The 16125-nt window shown below is 38.8% G+C and overlaps 1 protein-coding gene across 1 annotated transcript in view; it reads right to left on the reverse strand.

The window, feature by feature from the left end:
* Positions 1–16125, reverse strand: part of LOC139158437 (solute carrier family 9 member C1-like) — a 186295-nt gene that overhangs the window by 9596 nt on the left and 160574 nt on the right. The window contains exons 24-25 of the mRNA XM_070735749.1: positions 6897–7082; positions 6044–6164 (exon numbers count right to left, since the gene is read on the reverse strand). Coding sequence (XP_070591850.1) covers positions 6044–6164; positions 6897–7082 — 307 coding nt within the window. The remainder of the gene's footprint in view (positions 1–6043; positions 6165–6896; positions 7083–16125) is intronic.

Consider the following 16125-nt stretch of genomic DNA (forward strand, 5'->3'; position numbering starts at 1 on the left):
TGACCCTATTCCTGGACAGTGAGATCGGACATTAAATTGTAAATTGTGAGCATTGGCACGGTTGGTGAAGTTTTGATCATACTCTCTCTCTGGATTTATCCTTATTTGCTGAACTCTTCTTGACTGTTCTTTTGAGTAACACTGAAATCGGAACCCCATTGTTTAAGAAGGATACTACCAGAAGAATAACTTAGACTACATATGAACTAAAAAGAGTAAACAGAAACCACACTTTAAGTATATCTGGATTTCTCTTTCTCTTCCTTAACTTTCTTTCTCTTTCTCTCTTTTTCTTTTTAAATATGATGAATTGCGAAACTTGCTTCCTTTCCTCCTCCTTCTGGTTTGGCGAACCTCCAATCCCTTTATATTGTTATTTTGTTATTGTTATTATTTCTTTGCCTTATGTTCTGCCGGCATGTCTCAACCGCCCATAATTACAGGGTAATTAGTCCAGGAAGACACACACCACACGATAAAAGGAAAACCCAAAAATTTTTATAAACAGAAAAACAGAAACAGCTCCCTTTTTAAATGTCAAAGGGATTTTCTGGTACACACAAGGCACAGGTTAAATGCAATCCAATTGGTCACCCAATAACTGGGAAATTGAGTCCAATTCTAAAGTCCAGAGAGTCCACACACACAATCCTGAACAGCAAAAACCATGATCTTGACGAAACAATGAATCAGATAAACTGCCATGAGGCTGCACTTTTATTGGTAGCACTAATTACAGCAGCCCCACCCAACCACAGGTAGCCTCATTTTCTCTTGTAATAATCCTTAAGTTGTTGTCTCCTATGCATCACTCTACGCATGCATGGATGTGTCATTAATTCTTGTTCAGAATCCAGGGATAATACAGATGACTGATCTCCTCCTGGGCTGTCTGCCAAACTCCCCTCTTCCCTGTCACTCACGCTTCCTTGGTCAGAGGAGACTTCGTCGGCAGATTCTACTGGGAGCAAAACAGGCCTGCAGCATGTGGATGTCTCCCCCACATCCACCTCCACATTCCTTGGGGCAGGAGCTGGGCCAGAGCTAACCACAACACCTTATATATTTGATTATTAATAATATTAATTATTAGTAAATTATTAGTAATTATAAGTAAGTAATAGTAATTATTATTAAGTAATTATTAGCAAGTTAATTTAAAAATTAATTAATCAATTTAGTGTTTGTTAATCAATTTAGTGGTTGTTAAAATCAATTTTATACCAATTATCAGGCCACCTGACCCAGTAGCAGCAATTGGGATATGGGAGGAGTGAGAGAGAGAGAGACAGGTTGGAAACCACCACACATTCCTTGTGCAGAGTCCAAGGCCGACTGAACAAGTGAAGAAGCGAGCACTCCTTTCCCTGGATTGGTCCACATGATTGCACTTGTGGGTGTAGGGTTTTGAAAATGAACTTTAACATAGAGGGGGACAGGAGGGTTTTTTAGTGTTGGTATTGACAGCATCAAATCCAAAATGGCTTTGGTAATAGATCAAACATTCTGTGAGAGCACAGCAGTGGATTGTGATTTATTTCTCAGATGCTAGTTGGTTCACTGACACCAATTCAATAACTGCATAGTCATTTTTAGTAATTTTATAAATGTTATAAGTTAAATCATATAAGATATAATTGCTATATTTGTACTAAGGAATTTGGTGAACTTTGAATGAATTTTGAATTTTAGGATATTTAATGAATTTTGGAAATTGAGATATATCATTTAGATTGCAACGCCTTAGACTCTTCAGCCTTGAAAGACGGCGTTTAAGCGGTGGCTTGATCGAAGCGTATAAAATCATACATGAGATAGAAAAGGTGGATAGAGAAAAATTCTTTTCTCTATCACACAATACTAGGATGGGGGGGGCACTCCCTAAAGCTCATAGGTAAGAAAGCAAGGACAAACAAAGGGAAATATTTCTTTACCCAGAGGGTCGTTGGTTTATGGAATTCACTTCCAGAAAAGGTCATGACAGCTGTTAGCCTTGATAGCTTCAAGGCAGGATTGGGCAGATTCACGGATGCCAAGTGTATCAGTAATATGGTGATTGAAACGGATGTCCATGTGCCGCCTCTATGTTGGTTGAGGCAGGCAGGATTCCCTTGAGTCCCATTTGTTGGGGGTTGAGGGAAAGGATGAGTTTTGCCTTTTCTTTCTGCTCAAGATCCCCATGTACAATTGGTGGGCCACTGTGTGACACAGAATGCTGGACTCGATGGGCTTTGGCCTGATTCAGCATGGCTCTTCTTATGTTATTATTGTACTAAGTAGAAATTAAGTACAAATTAAGTTGATGCTCTTCTGGAAGAATTTTAGAGGCCTATCTAACATGTCCAACATGACAACAACTCTAAAAACATCCAAAAAACAGGCTTCCACCTTATCATTGTCCTCACAAGAATCCGCATCACATCAAAAGACTATAACAATGCTTTCAAAAGAGAAATCAGCTTCCCAACCAAGTCTCCAAACTATCCAAGAACCTATAATGATACAAAATAGAAATAGAAATAAATAGAAATAGAAATAAATAGTTGGGCAGACCATAATCCTCTTGTAATTATTTGGAAGGGAGTTAAGAAACAAATTAATTGGCAAATGAATCGAAATATTTTAAGAGAACCCCAGTATTTAAAATGGATAAAAAGTGAATTAGAATTTTTTTTAAAAAATAAATAAAAACTCAGAAACATCTCCACAAAATTTGTGGGATACAGTCAAGGTCTATATTTGTGGCCTGATAATCTCTTACACTGCCAAAAAGAACAAAGAAAAAAAGAAACAATACCAACAATTATAACAAGAATTAAAAGAAGTAGAAATGGAATTACAAAAAGATCCACACAATGGAAAAGTTAAAGGAAAAATGGACCTGATAAAACAGAAAATAAAACTAATTGAACAAGAAGAAATAGCGGAAAAAATTAAAAGGGCAAAACAGGAGTATTTTGAGCATGCAAATAAGCAGGGGCATTGGTTAGCCTAAACACTAAGAAAACAAAAAGAATCCCAAATGATTAATAAATTAGAAGATAGTAAGGGAATGGTAAGATATAGAATAGAAGAAAAGAAGAAAATAGCATTAAAATTTTATAAACAATTATACCAACAGGAAGAGGTAAAAGAAGAAATTGAAAATGTTTTAGATTCTGCAAATCTTCCACCATTGTCAGAGGAGCAACAACATACACTAAATTCATCAATCACCATGGTAGAATTACAGCAGACAATTTAAAATCAAAAGAACAATAAGGCCACGGGCCCAGATGCGATCCCTGCAGAATTTTACAAATTGGACAGCAATATACTCACTTTGAACATGTTAGAGATTTTTAATAGAGTAATTTTAGATGCAAAAATTCCAACATCATGGTCTGAGGCTTTGATTACGCTAATACATAAATCAGGAGCACAGAAAGAGAAAATACAAAATTATATGCCAATATCCCTTTTGAACGTGGATTATAAAATATTCCTCTCTATCTAGACTTAAAAATTTTTTTTAATGAGATAATACACGAGGATCAGAATGGATTTCTTTCAGGCAGACAAATTAAAAATGATCTCAGGACAATTAGATTAGATTAGATTAGATTAGATTTATTGGATTTATATGCCGCCCCTCTCCGCAGACTCGGGGCGGCTCACAAGAACAATACATAGTAACAAATCTAATATTTAAAAATCTAGGTTGCAGTTTTAGATTAAAAAGTGCAAAAAAGAAACCCCAATATATAAAAAACAACACACAATCGAATCATACACAAAAACTACGTGGGCAAGGGGGAGATGTTTCAATTCCCCCATGCCTGATGGCAGAGGTGGGTTTTAAGAAGTTTACGAAAGGCAAGGAGGGTGGGGGCAATCCTGATCTCTGGAGGGAGCTGGAATATTACGAATATCATTCAGAAAAACAAATGGCCCTGGTCTTCCTGGATGTAAAGAAAGCGTTTGATAATGTGAATTGGACATTTATGAAAATACAACTTGGCAAGATGAAATTCGGCACTAAATTTACCAATTTGATTGATTCTATATATTCAAACCAAACAGCCAAAATTATAATAAACAATGACCGAACAGATAGATTAGAGATACAAAGAGGTGTTGACATTGTTGCCCTCTCTCCCCCTTGTTATTTATTTTAACATTGGAAATACTGCAAACCAAAATAAGGGAAAACAAGGAAATTAAAGGATTAGAGATTAAAAAAAGAATGTTATAAAGTTCAAGCATTTGCAGATGGCGTAGTTTTTATTACAGAAGATCCTTTGATAACAATACCAAAATTAATAGGTCTAGTAGAAGAATTTGGAAATGTGGTAGGACTAAAAATCAATAAAAGTAGAACACAACTGATAATCAAAAATATGACAGGATCGCAGATAAAACAATTAGAAATCTCAACAAACATGAAAATAGCGAAGAAAGTAAAGTGCTTAGATATTTGGATAACTTCTAAACCCTTGTCTCTAAAAGGTGATAATTATATAAAACTTCTAGTCCAAATTAAAAAAGATCTGGAAATTTGGAATAACTTGCATTTGTCTCTATTAGGAAGAATCTCAACAATTAAGATAAATATTTTACCCAAATTATTGTTTCTTTTCCAGATAATTCCAATCAATCCAGGGGGAATGTTTTTTAAAGAATTAATAAAGACCATTAAAAGATTCATTTGACAAGGGAAAAAAAGCTAGAATAAAACCAAGTGCATTAGAAGATTTAAAAGAGAGAGGAGGCCTAGGACTTCCAAATTGGAAACTATATTACCAAGCCGCAGCTCTGTCCTGGATTAAGGACTGGTTAACCTTGGATAATAATAGAGTATTAAATTTAGAAGGTCATGACTTAATGTTGGGATGGCATGCTTTCGTGTGGTACAATAAGTACAAAGTCCATGCATATTTTAAAAGACATACAATTAGGAATTCTCTACTGCAAACATGGATAGAAATGAAAAAAGATAATTTTTTAACAATGCCCAAATGGATTTCCCCAATTGAAGCAATACGCCACCCAAACGTTTTACAAAAAGGAATATTATTAAGATAAAAGGATTTATTAAATTCACAATTGAAATTAAATTCCAGACAAGAACTAAATGATGAAGGCATAATGATAGATTGGTGGATGTATGCCCAGATTCAGGGTAGACTCCAAAAAGATGTAAGGACTTACCTTTTTGAAAAAGAGAACAGTACGCTTGGAAAGATAATAAAATCAGCAAATGGGCCATTTTCTGCCTCGGGGGGGGAATGGGGAAGGCTGTTTTTGCCCTCCCCAGGCTCCTAGAAAGGGTCTAGGGAATTCAAAAAACGGGCATGATATCGCATGCTGGGAGTGCAGGGGGGTTGCGCACGTGCATGCCCTCACATGGAATTATGGGTGAGGATGCATGTGCGTATGACCTCCCCCCGCACTCCCTCCCCTTTTGGCACATGAACCAAAAAAGATTTGCCATCAATGTACTATGTAAATAAAAGAATTTTGCCACAATTTTGCTATGAATTAATTTATAATTTCACTCTTAGGAGACAAATAGTGTAAGACCTTACTACATTCATTCTTTCTCAGGGAAAAAAATTAAAAATTCTGAATCACTTTTTAAATCATGTGAGATGATTACTTTTTAGTTCTTCAATAATAAAAAAAATAACAGAGATTATATACAAATTGTTCTTGAATTATAAATATATAATTGATTTATCATGTGCCATTGAGTCAGTGTCAGCTCTTAATGACTGTGTAGGTAAGATTTTTTTTCCTGTCCCAATGAGATGCCTTTCAGGTCTGTCAGTGGTACACCCATCACTGCAGTCCATGCACTTTGCTAATAGTTGTTGTTGTTGTTGTTGTTATCATCATCATCATCATCATTACCATCACCACCATCATCATCTTTCCTTCCACAGTATAAAAGCACCCAGTTCACCTGATAAGTTTATAATACTAGGAAAGGTAGAAAGTAAGAGAAAAGGACTATAATTTCAATTAAATTCTCTGATACCAAGGATTTCAAATTCCTCCTCACCAAATCTCTTTCTTGAGTGATACCGGCATATGTTATTACTTCCTGGTCCTGTGCTCTTCCGCTCTCCTTTATCATCATTTCGTATAATTAATAATTTTGTTGCAGCTGAAGTACCTTGTATCTGGAAGAATATCTTAATAATTTATTGTGGAAATCGCAAGAATTTGTTCCTACAGAATCAATGCAGTAAGCTCTACTTATAATGATTATTGGGCTGATTTGACTCTTTGGATGACTGTAAACAAATACCGTATTTTTCAGACTATAAGATGCATCTTCACACCCCACCCCACCCCACCCCAAAGAGGGTGGAAATGTCAGTGTGTCTTATACATCGAATACAGCCATTTTTGCTGTCCCAAAGCCACACTCCCCCATCCCATTTTTGGACAGAGGGTCTGGGAAGCCTGCAGAGAACAGGTCATTTTTGCCAATTTTTTCACAAAAATGGGGTGAGCAAAAGGTCTTGGGAGCTTGCAAAGAGCTCCTAGGGACTAGGATAAGGCAGAAATGCCTGCATTTTTGTGAAAAAAAATGGGTGAAAAACGGCTCATTTTTCATAAAAATGGAAACATTTTTGCCATCCCCCAGCACTCAGGAACTCCGTGTGTCTTATACTATGAAAAATACGGTATTTAATCCTAACCAACAAACGGTCATCATATTGATAATGCTGTTCTTTAAATTCACTGGCCAGGTGCTAACATTTAAAAATGAAAACAAAATATCAAAAGTATTCCATTCATTCTTTAATTTTATTTTCTCATGCTTTCTGGGATATTTGCTCCCCAATTCATCTTACTTATTGTTATGAATTACATAATTATTAACTAACTATAAAAGTATTTCTTACCTGATGGCAGGCTTTAGGTAAAATGCATGGGGCCCAATAAGACTTCCCAGACTGACAATCCTGCACAGTTCCATGTACAATAATTACCTCATCCATAGCTTCATCATAAATATCACATTTAGTGTGTTGTGGTACATCCACGACAAACGTACTAGAAAGCTGCATACACATTCTGTATGACCAATTCTGTATACCAAGGCATATAAATTAGATGAACATTTATAAGAATTCTAGCTTGGCTATAATTCAAGATTTTTATTCAGGACAAAGTAGAATGTTTATTGTACTCAAAAATATTTTGAAAGGTTGTGTTGCCTTGTTCTTCTCATTATTGTATACTTTGGATGAACCATCAGTAAATATTGTTATGTATTTAGGTATTAAGACATATGCCTTTCTGATATAAATTTACTTAAATTATTTCCTAGACTTTTACCCTAAATCATACCTTGACTATATAAATATATAGTCTACGAAAACACACACACACACACACACACACACATATGTATATGTAGATTGTTCTGAGTTCGGGTTTTGCCCCGTGTAATATTTTGAGTGTCTATGCAACGTTTCGGTGAAATCACATTCACCATCATCAGGCTGAAGTTGTAAATATAGTTTGTTTGCAACTGCCATTTGTTCCTTATAAATAGTGGTGGGGTGGAGATTTGGTTTGAATGTAGCAAATAGATTGGGTGGCTATGTTTTAGTGATTTGATTGGTTGGTGGAATCACATTTAGTTGAAGGGTTGATATGGTGATGATTATGATATGTTTTTTTGTTTAAGGCTGGTTTCCAAATCTCTGGTAGGCAGGACGTATCATCTCGTTTGTTCATGCTGAGGGGGTGTTTTTCTATCTCTATGGCTTCTATGATTATTCTTTTATATATGTGTTCTGTTTTGGAAAGTAATTTAGTTTTTTCAAAGTCAATTTCATGCCCTGTTTTTTTAATGTGCTGGACAAGGGAGGAAGTTTTTTCTTCTTTTTTGACTGCATTCTTATGTTCTGCAATGCGTGCGTTTATTCTTCGATTAGTTTGTCCAATGTATGTGGCTGCACATGTTTTGCAAGGGATTTCATAGATTCCTTGGTTTTCGAGTTGGATTTTACCTTTTGGGTTTCTTAGGATGTTTGATATTTTTTGGTTAGTGACAAATGAAGTTTTGATATTATGTTTGTGGAGAATTTTACTAATTTTTGTCTGTGGTGCCTTTGATGTAAGGGAGGAGGGTGGTGCCATTATCCTGTTCTTGGTCTTGATTTTTGGGGGATGTCTCTTTTTTGATTAGGTTTGTAATTGTTTTTCTTTCAAATCCATTAGAAATTAATACATCTTTCAGTTTGTTCAATTCAGTTTTTAAATGCTCATGGTCAGCTAGGCGTTTGGTTCTGGTGATGAGAGTTTTGGCTACTGAGGTGATCTGTGAAGGGTGGTGGTGGGAGTGTGCATTTAAATAATGGTTGGTGTGGGTTTTCTTTTGGTAGATGGTGTGTCCTAGGGTGCCATTGGGTTTTTTATAGATTAGGACACCCAGAAAGGGAAGTTGATCATTGGCTTCTGTTTCCATAGTGAATTGTATTTTGGGGTGTAGGCTATTGAGATGTGTGAGGAAATTGTCCAGTTTTTCTTTTCCATGTGGCCAAATTACAAAAGTGTCATCTACATATCTCAGCCAAAGTTTGGGTTTGTGTTTAGATTGCTCCAATGCATTGTTTTCAAAATATTCCATGTAGAGGTTTGCGATGACAGGTGAGAAGGGTGATCCCATGGGGGCTCCTTCTATCTGTTTATATCTTTGTTCATTATAGATGAAGTATGTATTTGTCAGACAGTGGTTGGTCAGATCTAAGATATACTTGGGGGGGCTTGTATTTGTTTTGGATAGCTGTTAAGGCTTCTTTAATTGCTATTTGGGTGAAAAGATAGATAGATAGATAGATAGATAGATAGATAGATAGATAGATAGATAGATAGATAGATAGATAGATAGATAGCTGTCTGTTTTGGATAGCTGTTAAGTCTTCTTTAATTGGTATTTGGGTGAATATATATATTTCATAATTTCATGTCCTGTAGTTTTGAAGTGTTGGAAAAGGGAGGAGTTTTTTTCTTTTTTCCTTAATGCATTCTTATGTTCTGCAACACGTGCATTTATTCTCCTGTTGCAGAACATAAGAATGCACGTGTTGCAGAACATAACAATGCATTAAGGAAAAAAGAAAAAACCTCCCTTTTCCCACACTTCAAAACTACAGGACCTGAAATTGATTTTGACAGTACTAAATTAATTTCCAAAACAGAACACTACAGCAAAAGAATAATAATGGAAGCCATCGAGATAGAAAAACATCCCCAAAATATGAACAAGCGGGATGATACCTCTCGCCTACCAGACATCTGGAAACCAGCCCTCAAACGTAACCCAGCCATAAAAACAGAAACCAGACTCAGAACACATATTGCAAAACAATCAAGTAGCCTGAAAGCTCCAACTACTCAGGATATCACGCCTAATCAACAACCATTAACTAATCAGCATACTTCAGCTACATCAACGACCCCAGATGTTTCCCCACTGACTCACCAGGAAGTTTCTACACAGCAGGCAATTGGTCAGCCATCAAACCACACCCAGCCACCAGTATTTATAGAAGGAAGGCAGCTTAGGTCTCGCAGTGTTCGCCTCAGAACAAGGACAGAAACACCAGCCTGAAGATGATGAGCGGGACCTCATCGAAACGTCACCAGAAATTTCCAAATCCTACACGGGAAGAAACCCGAATATACCAAGACCGTCATACCTGTACCCGTGAAAATCTATGAAAACACACACATATATATATATATAGATATATAGATAGATAGATAGATAGATAGATAGATAGATAGAGATAGATAGATTAGAAGTTTCCAGAAATGAACGAGAGTTGTCTGCAAAAATGAACCTGCAAAACAGCTTTTTATCAAGACCATTAACCACATAGCAGGAAACAACACTAGTTTCAACAAACTCAGATCCAGACCAGACCTTTCGCTACTTCAACACATCCGCTCCCGTGAACTAAGGGCAGAACTAAAGAGATGCCTTGATCTGGATGAAACTAACTTATACATCGACTTTTGCACAGAACGCATCAAATCCAGGACCCACAATCCTCCCTACATCTTCCAGCCTAACATCTCTCATCAACCACCCTACTTCTTCCAACCAACCATCTCACAACAACAAATCAACAACTACCAACCCGAACCACAACAACAAAAACAAAATGTCATCCCTAACACCACAAACAAAGACTAGGAAAGTGTGTCCCTTACTACCTCTAACCAACCGAAAACCAATCTCAAATGCAAATTATTAAAAACTAGAAGTATAAATAAGATGTCAGAATTCCTCCTCCCTCAGTCTTTGATATTATCTTTGTCTGTGAAACATGGCTTAATGCATCCTACCCAGACTCCATTATTACAACAAGAAACTATCTTGTCTCTCGTTATGACCGCAAATCCCGTAGAGGAGGCGGGGTAGCTATATTTTACAAAAAAATCTCTAAACCTAAAAAGCATCAAAGTTGCACAGGATCTATTACTCCCTGAAACTATTGTCTGTGATCTATCCCTAAATACCACAATTTGCTTCTTACTCTGCTACAGAGCTCCTGACTATGACATCGCACATGCAAACAAATTATCAGCTCTACTAACATGGGCTACCCACTGCCCACACCCCATCATCTTCCTTGGTGACCTCATTCTACCACAAATTAACTGGACATTAAATGAATGTAGCACAGAACCTATCCGCTCTACTATATATAACACAGTCACCAATCTGGGACTTGACCAACTAGTAACTAACAATACTAGATTAGATAACTGTCTGGATCTCATCTTCTGCAACAGCAAAAGTACAATATATGGTTTACAAATAAAAGAGACTTTTTCCAACAGTGACCACAGTATGATAAACTTCAGTCTCAATCTAAGCCACCCAAATAACCCAACTCCGAAATTCAACTTCAAAAAAGCGGACTACAAACTCATTGATGCCCATCTTTCAACATTAAACTGGCAAACCTTATTCTCTAACTGCAACTCTACGGATGACCTCTACAACACATTCTTGCTTCAGATGAAAATAATCATCATACTTTACGTACCATTTGCATCTGCCTCAACCAAGAAAAATAACCTCCCCATCTCAATAAGAAAATTGCAATTTAAAAAAATCTCTCTGGCATAAAACCAAAAAAAGGACAAGTACTAAACTTCAAAAGCGGTTATAAAAGCATATGCAAACAACTAAAAGCAGAATGTCTCAACTTCCACAGCATACAAGAGGAAAACCTCCTACGCACCAAATCCAATTGAGCCTTCTACAACTTTGTCAACAACAAACTCAAGGACTCTAGACCTATCCCACCTCTCAAAGGACCCAACAACAAAGAATACCACAATGATTCGTCCAAAGCTAACCTTCTCAATTCATTCTTTGGCTCTGTCTTTGTCAACAGCAACGGCTCATTCCCCAAATTCATCACTCGCACCTCAATCTCTCTCAATGACCTAACCCAAATAGACTTCACTGAAGACCAAGTTGAAAAAGCATTACGTGACCTTAAACCTTCCCTATCAGTCGGACCACATGGTCTATGTGCATATTTCCTAAAAAATCTCTCTTCTGCTATAGCAGAACCACTGAGCATAATTTTCGAAAATTCCTTCAGAACCAGCACACTTCCTAAACCAGTGTTTCCCAACCTGTTTTGAGCCGCGGCACATTATTCATATTTTCAAAATCCTGGGGAACACTGAACGGGGGGAGGGGGGCGCGGGGGGGGCTAAAGAAAAGTTTGGACAAAAAAAATATCTCTTCCTCCATTTCACTCTATTTCTCCCTCCCTCTTTCTCTCTCTCTCTTCCTTCCTTCCCTTCTTTCTCTCTCTCCATCCCTCTTTCTTTCTTCCTCTCTTTTTTGCTCTCTTTCTCTCTCCCTCCTTCCCTCCCTCTATGTCTTTCTCTCTCCCTTGCTCTCTCTCTGCCTCTCTTGCTATCTCTCTTTCATTCTCTTTCTCTCTCTTTCTCTGTCTCTCTTGCTATGTCTCTTTCTTTCTCTCTCTATCTCTTTCTCTGTCTCTCTCTCTGTCTCTCTTGCTATCTCTTTCTTTCTCTCTCTCTCTCTGTCTCTCTTGCTATCTCTTTCTTTCTCTCTCTCTCTCTGTCTCTCTTTCTCTCTCTTGCTATCTCTCTTTCTCTCTCTTTCTGTGTCTCTTGCTATCTCTCTTTCTTTCTCGCTCTCTATCTTTCTCCCTTTCTCTGTCTCTCTCTATGTCTCTCTTGCTATCTCTCTCTCTCTCTCTCTTTCTATCTCTCTCTCTCTCTCTCTTTCTCTCTCTTTCTCTCTCTCTCTCTTGCTATATCTTTCTTTCTTTTTCTCTCTCTCTCTCTTGCTATATCTCTCTTTCTCTCTCTCTCGGGCGGGGGGTGGGGGCTAAAGAAAAGTTTGGACAAAAAAATATATCTTCCTCCATTTCACTCTATTTCTCCCTCCCTCTTTCCTCCCTCCCTCTTTCCATTGTATCTCTCCCTCCCTCTTTCCTTTCTATCTCTCCCTCTTTCCTTTCTATATATTTTCTTTCTATCTCTCCCTTCCTCTTTCCATTGTATCTCTCCCTCCCTCTTTCCTCCCTCCCTTTTTCCTTTCTATCTCTCCCTCCCTCTTTCCTCCCTCCCTCTTTCCTTTCTGTCTCTCCCTCCCTCTTTCCTCCCTCCCTCTTTCCTTTCTATCTCTTTTCTTTCTATCTCTCCCTCCCTCTTTCCTTTCTATCTCTCCCTCCCTCTTTCCTTTCTATCTCTTTTCTTTCTATCTCTCCCTCCCTCTTTCCTTTCTATCTCTCCCTCCCTCTTTCCATTGTATCTCTCCCTCCCTCTTTCCTCCCTCCCTCTTTCCTTTCTATCTCTCCCTCCCTCTTTCCTTTCTATCTCTCCCACCCTGTTTCCTCACTCCCTCTTTCCTTTCTATCTATTTTCTTTCTATCTCTCCCTCCCTCTTTCCATTGTATCTCTCCCTCCCTCTTTCCTCCCTCCCTCTTTCCTTTCTATCTCTCCCTCCCTCTTTCCTTTCTATCTCTTTTCTTTCTATCTCTCCCTCCCTCTTTCCTTTCTATCTCTCCCTCCCTCTTTCCATTGTATCTCTCCCTCTTTCCTCCCTTCCTCTTTCCTTTCTATCTCTCCCTCCCTCTTTCCTTTCTATCTCTCCCTCCCTCTTTCCTCCCTCCCTCTTTCCTTTCTATCTATTTTCTTTCTATCTCTCCCTCCCTCTTTCCATTGTATCTCTCCCTCCCTCTTTCCTCCCTCCCTCTTTCCTTTCTATCTATTTTCTTTCTATCTCTCCCTCCCTCTTTCCATTGTATCTCTCCCTCCCTCTTTCCTCCCTCCCTCTTTCCTTTCTATCTCTCCCTCCCTCTTTTCTTTCTATCTCTCCCTCCCTCTTTCCTCCCTCCCTCTTTCCTTTCTATCTCTCCCTCCCTCTTTCCTTTCTATCCTTCTCTCTGTCCCTCAGCGGTGGCAAAGAAGAAGGAAGGAAGGCTGCAGAGGGCACCGAGGACAAGAGCGCTCGCTCCCTCACCCTCTGACTTCCCTCCCTCGCTGCTGAAGGGACGAGCGCGGGCACGAGCACGCGCGCGGGCCCGTTGCAAGAAGTTTTTGTTTGTTTTTTTTCCTTCTCCCGGCTCACGGGAGAGAGAGAGAAAGAAAGAAAGAGCGCAGCCAGGGAAAGCGGCCTCGAGCCGAGTGCGAACTGCAGGATGCGGCAAAGGACTCCTTGCCAACCAAAAAGGGGGTGGGGGTGGTGAAGGCAAAGCCTGGGAGGCGGGGAAGGGAAGAGTGGGAGACCCCCAGACAGAACGGCTGAGGGGAAGGAAAGACGGAAGGAGGGAGGGATTGAGAAGCGAAGCCAGGGAGGGCTGAGAGAAAAGGGGAGCGGTGCGTGCGAGAGGGGGGGGGGGCATTCCCAAAACGGACGGGGAAAGCCCTCTCTCGCAGCGAAAGTGCTCCCAGCCAGGGGGCTGCGAGAGAGGGCATTCTCCGTCCGTTTTGGGAAAGCCCACCCCGGCACCCGCAGCGCCCCGCCCAGCTGGAGCTTCCCTAGGAGCTCCGCAGCACACCTGGCTGTGTCTCGCGGCACACTAGTGTGCCGTGGCACACCAGTTGGGAAACGCTGTCCTAAACTATGGTCATCCCCGTCTTCAAAAAAGGAGACCCCTTTCTTGTAAATAACTACAGATCAATATCACTATGCTGCATCCCATGTAAAGTTATAGAATCAATTATAAACCAATCAATTACTCTCCACCTAGAAACTAATAATCTGCTCTCTAACTATTTGGATTCAGAAAAAACTATCCTGCAATCTACAGCTCCTCCACTGCAAAAACATATAGACAACTCATCTTGACCAAGGAAAATCTATAGATGCAATTTATATTGACTTCTGCAAAGCTTTTGATTCAGTAGTCCACGACAAACTACGGCATCTCAGGATCCCTCCACAGCTGGATTACTGCATTCCTGTCAAACAGGCAACAAGCGGTCAAAATAGGAAGCTCCATATCCACACCTATCCCTGTTAAAAGCAGTGTCCCCCAAGGTAGCATACTGGGACCTATGCTCTTCATTCTCTACATCAATGACCTTTGCGATCTCATCAAAAGCAACTGTGTTCTTTTTGCAGATGATGTAAAACTCTTCAATACCACTGATAACACAACTACTCTACAAAAAGACCTAGACTCAGTTTCTAACTGGTCTAACACATGGCAACTCAAAATCTCAACCAGCAAATGCTCTGTCCTACACATCGGCAAAAAGAATCAGAACTTCAAATACAAACTGAATAAACAAATTATCACAGATAATCCCCACTCGGTCAAGGACCTTGGAATACTAATAACTAAAGATCTAAGTGCCAAAGCCCACTGCCACAACATCGCCAAGAAGGTCTCAAGAGTTGTTAATCTAATCCTACGTAGCTTCTGCTTTGGAAATTTCACACTACTTACCAGAGCTTACAAAACTTTCGCCAGACCCATCCTAGAATACAGCTCATCTGTTTGGAACCCATACCACATTTCTGACATTAACACCCTCGAAAATGTCCAAAGATACTTCACCAGAAGAGCCCTTCACTCCTCTACCCAAAACAGAATTCCCTACGAAACTAGACTTACAATCCTGGGTCTTGAAAGATTAGAACTACAACACCTTAAGCATGATCTAAGTATTGCCCACAAGATCATATGCTACAATGTCCTGCCTATCAAAGACTACTTCAGCTTCAACCACAACAACACAAAAGCACACAACAGATTCAAGCTTAATATTAACTGCTCCAAACTTGACTGTAAAAAATATGACTTTAGTAATTGAGTTGTTGAAGCATGGAACTCATTACCGACTCTGTACTGTCTTCCTGTAACCCCCAACACTTTATCCTTAGACTATCCACAGTTGACCTCTCCAGATTCCTAAGAGGTCAGTAAGAGGCGTACATAAGTGCACTAGAGTGCCTTCCGTCCCCTGTCCTATAGTCTCTCCTATATCTCCTATATCTTCTCTACTGTATCTCTATAAGTTTCATTGTATATTATTGTGTATTGGATAAATAAAAAATAAAATAAAATACAATAAAATAAATAAATAAAATAAAATAAATAAATAAAATATAAAATGTTTGTATGTATGTTTAGTTTTATAATAAAGTTTTTTTTTGTTTTAGTATTGGATTGTTACATGCTGTTTTTTATCACTGTATTTTTATCACAATATTCAGACTTTTGTTTCAATCTTCCAAGTTCTTTCCCTTATATTTAGTATAACGATTATAACAATAAGAAATTTCTCTTCCGCTTTTCTAAAAAGAAAATGCTGTTTGTATCTCACTTTTATCAATCTAGGAGTATGTTTTTTTCCTGCTTTATAATCTTCTAGTAGAACAAGAAAGATTACTCAAAGTAGTGAGATATCCCTCAGCATCATTCGACAGCATTTTTTCTTTGAAAAAAGTAGTGTAGGGTTTCCTGCTTAAGTAGGGGGTTGGACTAGAATGCCTCCAAAGTCCCCTCCAACTCTGTTGTTGTTGTTGTTGTTATAAAATTAGCCCGGTCATTGCCTGCAGCGAGCTTCTAGGTGCTGGGGGATGGCAAAAATGTCCATTTTTGTGAA

This window comes from Erythrolamprus reginae, chromosome 1, assembly GCF_031021105.1.
Source record: "Erythrolamprus reginae isolate rEryReg1 chromosome 1, rEryReg1.hap1, whole genome shotgun sequence".
In the NCBI taxonomy this organism is placed as follows: domain Eukaryota; kingdom Metazoa; phylum Chordata; class Lepidosauria; order Squamata; family Dipsadidae; genus Erythrolamprus; species Erythrolamprus reginae.